The sequence below is a fragment of the Cucurbita moschata genome, unplaced genomic scaffold, assembly GCF_002738365.1.
Source record: "Cucurbita moschata cultivar Rifu unplaced genomic scaffold, Cmos_1.0 Cmo_Scf00035, whole genome shotgun sequence".
Lineage (NCBI taxonomy): Eukaryota > Viridiplantae > Streptophyta > Magnoliopsida > Cucurbitales > Cucurbitaceae > Cucurbita > Cucurbita moschata.
Window position 1 is genome coordinate 213,460 of NW_019268551.1, and position 8,972 is coordinate 222,431.

The window sequence follows — 8,972 nt, forward strand, 5'->3', positions numbered from 1 at the left end:
CAAATTAGGTTAAATTATAAAATAACATTGATACCGTTTCAAAATATTTCTATTCTTTATAAAGTTACAACGTACATGCATGACAATTAAGGCAGGAAAGAACGTACAATTGTAATATCAATGATCTAATCAACCATTATCATTTCAAATATAGATTTTCATTTTAAAATATGCTTGAATGTTTGATGGATAAACCATACGTCCTTAATCTAAAAGGAAATCGCCACTTTTATCAGAACATTTATGTTCTTTATCATTAATCACTAGTCAAATTAAGTATAGTTCAACTGACATAGAGAAGTTCGAAGTCTACTTTAATTTAAACTAAAAAAAAAGATATCAATAGTATATTGTTTACACTAAGATCGAAGTATGTTTGGTTTTATGGAATGACCTTCATATTTCTAAGTCAAAAACAAAATGTTAGATATAAATTTTTAATAATCGTTAGCAAATAGATAATAAAACAATGATAAAGCTAGATAGAAATATGGTATTTATAAATTTAATCTTAAAAAGCAAAATAGTTATCGATCGGGCCTGTAAAGATAGGAAACTGAAAATTTCGGCGTACATTCTATCTAAAATGCTATTCGACATAGTCATTATATACGACTACCCTAAGCCATTATATACACGTCTAAATCTTTTCTCAACTCTTCAAAAATATAAAATCGTGAGCCACGCTATTATAACCTGCTAAACAACCAAAGTCAACTCACAATCATTGTCATAAAAGAAAGAAAGAAAGAAGAAAAAAAAAACCTCTCTCCACGTTGTTGGATTTGTGACAAAGCAACATAAACATTAACACAAAATTTGGTTAGTTCCATCCAAATCTGTGTTTTAACACCCAACATGTTGCGCACATCTCCCACTTTCTAGCAACCTAATTGTCCGTTAAAGTCATCAGAAATTAGCAGCTAACCATTTATGATGCCTGTGAAGAACAAGAAGTAAAATGGGGATTACAAGAAACTGGTTCAGAAGAGCTCGAAGGAAGCTGAGTAGAAAAGCCAACAGAGACATTGTTTTTCTGCAGACAAACGCCAGCCCAAATCATGATGAAGAAGAAACCAATCTTACATTAGCACAACAACAAGAAGATGAAGAACATGAAGATGAAGAAGAAGAAGAAGAAGAAGAAGAAGAAGATGAAGAATTTACATATGATTCAAGGATACCCAGTTTTCAAAACAAAGATTTGTCTATAGAGGAAGTGGCAGCCATCAAAATCCAAGCTTGTTTCAGAGGCCATCTTGTATTATATCTTACCATGACATATTTGTTCTTTGAATTCTTGATGAATTTGTCTATGCTAAAGTAGGCTACATTTAGTCCTTTGGTGTATTATCAACGCCTACGCTTGTTGTTCAGGCAAGACGAGCATTTCAAGCACTAAGAAGCTTGGTGAAGCTGCAAGCGCTGGCTCGAGGGGTGTGTGCGAGGAGGCAGGCGCGGGTAGCTCTTCAATTCATGCATGCATTGGTTCGATTGCAGGTTCGGGTTCGTGCTCGCCAGCTTCTGAACAGGTACAGTGAAGAGTCTGATTATTGAAGATTGTTTCTTCAAAGCTGCGGAGAAAAGGTATTATTTATACTACTAGCAGATGCTTCTACAGGACATATAATAGTGTGGCTAAGTTCATTCAGAATTCTATTCTTTTGTGTTCATATCCTCTGTTTGATTGTTGTTTGGAGATTCTCTTCTTGACCTTTATTTCTCAAGTGTTTTGCAGCTAGTTTTTGAAGTTTTATGCTTTAGTACGATTCTCGAGCTGCACGAGTTGAATCCAAGTGCCAATTCTTTTCTTGTTAATGATTGATTATCAGTTCTCTTCTCTTCTCTTCTCACAAATAATTTGTACACAACTTGATTTAAGATTCAAAATTCATGCATTTATCAGCATAAAAGAAAAGAAAGAAGATAGAGAGATAGAGGCAGAATCCAACTTGTAATATCAAAGAAAGAAGGCGAATTCTACATTCAGATGTATTAGTTTTGAATAGCATATTATACAGCATGCTACGGGTTATCTACCAATATAGCTGTTAGGTAAAAGAAGGAAACATGAACACAAAAGAAGTCACAAAAAAGGCGGTCCAAACATTTTCCTACTTTTTGTGGGAGGGTCTTATTGATTACCAGCACCATTGTACCTCTGGCGAAGCTCGTCCAGTGTATTCAGTGGTGCTCCCTCTTGAAGGCTGAGAAGAACGCACCCGATATTTTATCCTTCTTGCGTCGATTTTCCCCGTTGTTTTTGACCTGCTTCGATTGAACCTCACTGAGAAACTTTTCGTAATTCAACATGTCAGATATTGCTAATGAGTCTACGTTACCTGCTCAGCTATCTGTTTGAGTATCTCTAAAATTTCAGAGAAGTTTGGCCGTTCGGTTGGATCCTGCCTCCAGCATCTTTCAAGCAGTTCAGCAACAACGGGATGAGCATTCTTCGGTATTGTGGGTCGCAGTCTCTGTTAAACAACGTCGGATAATAAATTAAAGCGTATTGATTGCGGTAATGGTAATATTGTTCAAGAAAATAGATGTTTATACCTTCTGGACTACGCCAACAGCTGCTTGTAATGGGGTCATGGATGAGTAAGGAATCTAGTCATACAACAAAATGGCAAAAGGGAAATCATAAGTACACTAAACTGGAGAAGCCATAAAAACATCCATAAAATGAATACTCAAATCAAAGCAGCTGCTTACTTCTCCGGTTAAAAGCTCCCATAAAGCTATTCCAAAGCTGAAAACATCTACCTTATGGTCATATGGTTTATGCTCAATAACCTTCACATCCAAAAAAAAAAATCATCACAATGAAAAGATATGGCACTTCCTTTAGAATCTAGAGTGACAGACATCGGAAGACTAGTTGATAAATGCAGTAAACAAGTAATTAGTTGAAAAAGGTTTTGCTGCAATGAATTCAAGGAAGACAAATCGCTGGTAAAATGTCGGGTCAGTGAGCGTCAAGAATAAAAGCAGAGCATTTAATGTCATCAAGGTTAGATATACCCTTTCTAACTACTGTGCTCCATCTAAAGCCGTGCTATCAATTGAACCTTGCAGTCGTTCGGTGTCTTAAATTCATCACTGTTATCACTCTTGACAATGTTGGTAAGATCAAGATGCAAATTCTGGTTTATAATTTAATTGATCATAGAAGTGAGAGAAAGCAAGATATGATAGAAAATGCGTCAGACTCCCAGCTAACCATGACTCAGTCCTCGTATACCTCACAAGAATAATAAACATATCAAAGTCTTGAAGAACCAAATTACACACAGCAATTTTATTCTTGCATATGACCTATATAATACTAAATATTTCTTTTTGATAAAGATGATATTAAATTTCAATCGTTCTTGTGATTGAGTAAGGTATATTTCATTTGGAATGATTAAAAAGATATTTAAAGTATGAGAAATTTACGGAAAGCACATACTTCAGGAGCCATCCACCGGTATGTTCCAGTTTCAGCTGTCATTACTCCAGATTGGGTTTGAACTCTGGCAACTCCAAAATCAGCAACCTTAACAACCTGAATTTAAGAATCTAGGATTCAACACTGAATTCCAAATATTCTTTTGCAATTTTTTTTTTCTAATTATGCTCGTCTTTTTTTCTAAATCATACGATATTATGTCATGCTTCATACAAATAGGCACACACATCCATGTTAACGCCCACGTAAATGCACAAAACATAAGTATAAAAGCCTGTTATAAAAAATGAAACAAGAACAATTTTCAATGGAAGATGAAGAGAAGAATTAATGGAGGAGCATAAATGGTTATAGATCAATGAAGATTTCTCATTCTCGTACTTCTATGAATTCCTCTCACCATGTTTTCATCCATCAGAAGATTGGCAGTCTTGAGGTCTCGATGGATTATATTATTTTGATGCAAATAGTTCATCCCTCTTGAAATGTTAATGGCTACTTTAAGTAAAGATGGAAGGTTAAATACACCTCTTTGCTTATGAAGGAAGTCATATAGACTTCCTCTCGACATAAACTCTGTAAAAGATAAAACATGAGCAACAATCAATTGGCTGAGAAACAAAATAAAAAACTCTATCGTGAAAAACGAAATTTCTAGAAGTGACAGGTTGCAACCTTACTATGAAGTCATTTATTTCTCAATTATCATAGCTTACCCGTCACGATGCAGAGGTTTGGAGGTTTGGTACATGCTCCAATGAATTGAACAACATTTTTGTGCCGAACTTTCCTGCAAAAATAGGTACCGAACTTTAGTATGATAGTAAAAGACTTCATCCTGCATTACATGTCCAAGTGCTTTTATGGGTTTTATTCTGAAGCCATCTATCTCCATTATCAATATGGGAATTCTTAAGCGGAAAAATTATCTGGAGAGGAATACCAATGAAAAATAGGTTAAGTGACTTTCTTAAAACATATTTGAAGATGCCATTCTAAGTTTGAAAGACTTAAAAGTTATAGCTTTTCATTAGTCTTGCATTTCCAGACAATTCCCATAATGTTCCTTTCAACAATCCTTTAGGACAATACGAGGATGATTATCCTCCTTTGTACAATCCTCTTTTGAATCGGTATGTTGTTTTTTTATTTATCACATATGACATATGGGGGATGCCAGTATTTTACCACAACCGCAAAGATAAATTAGAATTTTAAGGCCAGAAGCACCTCTTCTCAAGTAAAAGCATTATTTTGAAGACTAAAGATTAGAAAGTAGCGGATGATCTTAAATTGAATTAAAACTTGTAAGAAGTAAACTATCTAAGTCCTACCATTTCTGATTGCTACATTTTTATCCTAAACCCACTGTATCCCATGTTGTCCTTCAATGGGCATACCATGTTCTTCTAAAGCATAATGGTGTTAATAACAATACAGACAAACCTCATTATATAAACTTCTTGAGAGAATTCTTTGACCATCTCTTCGCTAAGACGCTCAGGCCTCAGTACTTTAATAGCTACTTCCTGACTACAATAAGTGCCCCGATACCTTGAGAGGAGAGGGAGTGAAGATTAGGATGAGGATCTATCAACAAGCTTTTTAATTTTTATCAGTTAACAATCATATTTCATAATTAGATAAAACTTACAGGTCCCCGTACGACCCGGATCCAACTTTATTCTCAAATTTTAGTTGTCTGGTGTCAATTTCCCAGACATCAGTACCATCAGTAGGTATTTCAACACAACAAGGAAAAGATTCAACTCTATTCTGGTTATGCTTACCCAAAGCAGGACTGGGCTGCTTTTCTGACCAACACTGTTCCTGCATCCCATTTCAGGTACGTTAAAAAAATTAAAGGAAAAAGAAAACTCAACATTGTATCAGTATAATTGATGGACAAAAGAGAAGATACCTTAAAACTTAAAATTTCTTTTTCTAATACCCTTTTCAGCTCCTCGGTTTCCTAGATTTCCCAATATTCAAGTAGTAAAATATGAAGATGGCTGATATAAAAGATGAATAAAATAGTAAAAAGATATTAGAACTGACTTACCTCATAAGGCCATCCATCGATGACAAAAGCATCCAGAGAGAAACCATCAACAGAGGAGAAAGCATGAGCTTCTTGTATGTTAAGTCCAACATCAGCTAGGAAGCAAGTTAACTGACCAGAACCAAAACTTTCTATCATCCAATGAAGGGAGTGATAATTAAAGGGAAAAAATAACCCTAGCAACTTAAATATCTCTTTGATATTGAGTTTTTGTCATAACTACTTATAGCTTATCAAGAGTGTCTTGGACACAGCCATCAAATGTTTTAAGGACAGAACCGACATTTGAGGAATAGTTATACAATAATAAATACTAAAATGCAAGAAGTCCTATTAAACAGCAAGTGCAGGTCCATCAAACTATTTGTCCCAATTGCCAAAATTTTACTGCAATGTGGGTTAAGTTCTACCTCGTTTTTTACATGCTTGTGCAGTAGTAAAATTCGTTGGCGGGTAGAAAGTCTTTGTCGTGGTCTAACAAACTGGTAGCAGCATGGAGCAAATATAATTGTTTCATGTAGGTGAATGTATTACAATTCTATTTAACAAACTTTCGAAACTACGGTTTTGAGTTTTTAGATAGGTCAAATACCTCACTAAGGAGTTTAGGCTTGTCAATTGTCGCAAATGTGATCTCATGCATTGGCCTACAGATTGTCAATAATAGAACGAAACACAAGGTTACAAAAACATTAATGTGTCAAAAGCAGATAACTAACATTGCATACAGAAAAAGAAGAACGTTATTATTGTGCAGGGCCTTAGCTTTATAGTTTTGTACCAAGTTATATATCTCACTGCCACTTGAAGAATATCCTTATAATAAATTAAACGTGAAAATGTCTTGACTCTCTTGAATCTTCAAGAGATATATGCGGTTGAAAACGAATGACTAGATCATAGTTCTTATTCCTTTTACTATTTTGTTGAGCTGTTCTGTATAGAAACACTCTCTTTTCCTCACCGAGAAAAGCAGGGTGTCATGTTTAGGGCACTGTCCCTATCTTCGACCCCATACTTGCAGGCCTGAACCGCAAATGCTTCAAGATTAGGAGAAGAACCAAAGGTTGGAGGTGGAAGGTTCCTAGAGAGAGAGTGTCACTCAATGAGCACCAAAACAAAAATTAGAATCAGAACATAATTGTAAAAACACTTGTACGGAATAACATTACTGAGCCGCACCCTTGTCTGTTAGAATAATTCAAAGAGCTCTGAGCATCTTCCGTCATTGAAGAATCCAAAAAAGAAGAATTGATAAAGTTTTCATTAGCAGAAGGATAAACCTGCATGACCAAAAGAAACCTAGATAAAGATTCTATGCTCAAAGTCAATTCTCAAACATACTATGTTAAGAAGTTTAAAGCTGATTTCATGATGTACCCTCGAGCATATAACAGAACTAGAACAATTAGGGAACAAATTCTATGAAAATAGCATAGATCCTAGTGATACATTGTCATGGCTTCCAACTCTCTGAAACCACAAACTATTTCAATATCTATACTTATACTACAAATAATGCCCATTACCAATAATAACAAAGAAAAGAGGAGCTGGCAGTTGAACTGATACAATGTTTCATGCAATTGAGTTGCACTTTTAAGCTTTACCTGCACAGAACGAACGTCGAATGCGGGTCGGTTAGCAGGGTCTACAGCCAATTGAAGTAATCTCTTATGCATGAGTACATCTTCCGCCCTGTCGACATTCACATCCAATGCGTATCTATACAGCAATAATCAGGAACTTAACAAAAACGGAAGGAGTGCTCTGGAAATCCAATGAAAACGTGATTATAAATACATATGAACAAACAAGAATAAGAGATGAATTTAGATTCCAAACTACGTACAAAACAACTGATCCGCTTTACAATCTGCAACCATAAATCCACGCTATACAATGCTCAATACTTCCAATTTTCACACTAAGAAAACAAAATAAAACAAAAGGCTAAATATATCAAAATGACTCCTAGTCTCCTAGATAGTTCCCAATTTCATCCATAATCTTTTACAGCATTCAAATTTACTCGTAATGTATTAAAATTTCTCAATTAGGTTCTTCAACGAACATATTGTTCATAGAAGCAATTAGCACATAATCGAAAAGGAGAGAGGAAGCAAGGAAGATACCGAGCCGGGAGGCGATTGAAATGAAGCCATAGCTGATCATCAAATCCAGGTAGATTCGCCTCATGAAAATTGGATTCCTGGATTCGTCGGAGCACTTCGTTGTAGACATCAAGCTTCTGTCGATGATGCCTCGGGTTCGCTTGGGACGAGGAGGAGTCAGAGGCTCGGCTACCGCAGCTCTCAACATCATCTTCAATCGGCATTGATAAGAAGAAAACCCAAAACCAAAAAGCGATCAACAGAATCTGAGATAAAGCTTCAGAGAAGAAATCAAAACAGCGGAACAAGGAATGATTGAAGAATCACACTCGGAAATTGGAATCAACTAGTGAGAGAAGAAGAAGAAGGAGAAGAAGATCATGATGAAGAAGAAGAAGAAGAAGAAGAAGGTTTGTGTGAAGTGGAAAACGGTGACAGAGTGGAAGGAGAGAGAAAGTAGAGCGAGAAAGCTTTCAGGTACTTCTGGTTTCAGTGAAGATACGTTTTACTTTTAAAACAAAATTTATTATTTTTGTCGTATTAAATTTTATTTTAATTTATATATTTAAATTTTTCGTTAATTGAAAATTAATTTTAAAAAATAATGAAAATAGGTTAACTAAATTTGAAGAAGTAATATAAAATAAAAAAGGTAAAAGTACACACGAAAGTATTTAAAACTTTTAGAAGAGATTGACATGTCAGCATACAGTCAGCGTCGAGTCATGTGGGGACCACAAGAGTATATAAAATTGCCATGTTGGATATTGGTGATGATTTTTTTTAAAACGGAAAAAATAAAAGAAAAAGGAGAGAGAAAGTTCCACCATCGAATCATTGTGTTTTTATCATTATTTGCATTAAAATATCTCCCACCGCAATTTCTCTTTTTCTTTCTTTCTTTTAAATATCATATATTTTTTTTAATTTATAATTATTGACTCAATTAAAATTCTATTTAATTATTAAAACTAGATATTCAAATTAATTAAAATTAAAAAACATTATGGAAAATTTATTTAAAAATTGATACTGCAAAATTTCACTACTAATCGTGATTATCCTTCTTTAATAAAGATGATCGAGGCATATTTCTTACATTTTATCAATAAGTTTAATTTGGATTCTCTTCGTGATTTATTTATTTATTTATTAGGTCAATTAGGAAACTTTAACTTGTTAAACTATGCTCGGGATGATATTTTGAGATCTCAATTTCAAACCCTAATTCTCGTGTAGTTGAGAATCTTTTTATGTATATTTTCAAATTTTAAGCTTTTTTTTAAAATTAAATGTGCATACATATAGAATCTTTCACTATACCAAACCGAGATATGAC

The 8,972-nt window shown here is 34.5% G+C and overlaps 2 protein-coding genes across 11 annotated transcripts; one reads left to right on the forward strand and one right to left on the reverse strand.

Annotated features, from left to right (window-relative positions):
• Positions 1–801: 801 nt before the first annotated feature.
• Positions 802–8,127, reverse strand: LOC111431152 (serine/threonine-protein kinase STY8-like). 10 transcript variants are annotated; one of them, XM_023067701.1, is made up of 17 exons: positions 7,655–8,127; positions 7,130–7,244; positions 6,702–6,802; positions 6,484–6,603; positions 6,112–6,166; positions 5,520–5,630; positions 5,379–5,429; positions 5,112–5,287; positions 4,904–5,011; positions 4,174–4,247; positions 3,858–4,033; positions 3,458–3,553; positions 2,719–2,799; positions 2,560–2,613; positions 2,343–2,477; positions 2,160–2,268; positions 802–1,036 (listed from the first exon to the last, which is right to left on the reverse strand). In XM_023067701.1, the coding sequence occupies exons 1-16, from the start codon at positions 7,855–7,857 to the stop codon at positions 2,185–2,187; spliced, it is 1,740 nt and encodes a 579-aa protein (XP_022923469.1). In that variant the 5' UTR covers positions 7,858–8,127; the 3' UTR covers positions 802–1,036; positions 2,160–2,184. The 10 variants fall into 10 exon arrangements, with proteins under 10 accessions (XP_022923469.1, XP_022923468.1, XP_022923466.1 ...); XM_023067700.1 differs by lacking the exon at positions 802–1,036 and adding an exon at positions 1,243–1,521; XM_023067698.1 differs by lacking the exon at positions 802–1,036 and adding an exon at positions 1,243–1,524.
• LOC111431153 (protein IQ-DOMAIN 31-like) lies at positions 829–1,890 on the forward strand. The gene is made up of 2 exons (XM_023067704.1): positions 829–1,261; positions 1,378–1,890. Exons 1-2 carry the CDS (start codon positions 962–964, stop codon positions 1,555–1,557), a joined length of 480 nt encoding a protein of 159 aa, XP_022923472.1. The 5' UTR covers positions 829–961; the 3' UTR covers positions 1,558–1,890.
• Positions 8,128–8,972: the final 845 nt, after the last annotated feature.

What these genes read in the sequence shown, in the direction of transcription:
- LOC111431153 (XM_023067704.1), top strand. Translation starts at nt 962, where the DNA reads ATGGGGATTACAAGAAACTGGTTCAGAAGAGCTCGAAGGAAGCTGAGT. An exon ending in CTTGTTTCAGAGGCCATCTT is followed by an intron (nt 1,262 to 1,377) that starts GTATTATATCTT and finishes CTTGTTGTTCAG; the next exon opens with GCAAGACGAGCATTTCAAGC.
- LOC111431152 (XM_023067701.1), bottom strand. Translation starts at nt 7,857, where the DNA reads ATGCCGATTGAAGATGATGTTGAGAGCTGCGGTAGCCGAGCCTCTGAC. An exon ending in AGCCTAAACTCCTTAGTGAG is followed by an intron (nt 5,631 to 6,111) that starts GTATTTGACCTA and finishes GGTTCTGGTCAG; the next exon opens with TTAACTTGCTTCCTAGCTGA. An exon ending in ACCGGTGGATGGCTCCTGAA is followed by an intron (nt 2,800 to 3,457) that starts GTATGTGCTTTC and finishes TTGGATGTGAAG; the next exon opens with GTTATTGAGCATAAACCATA.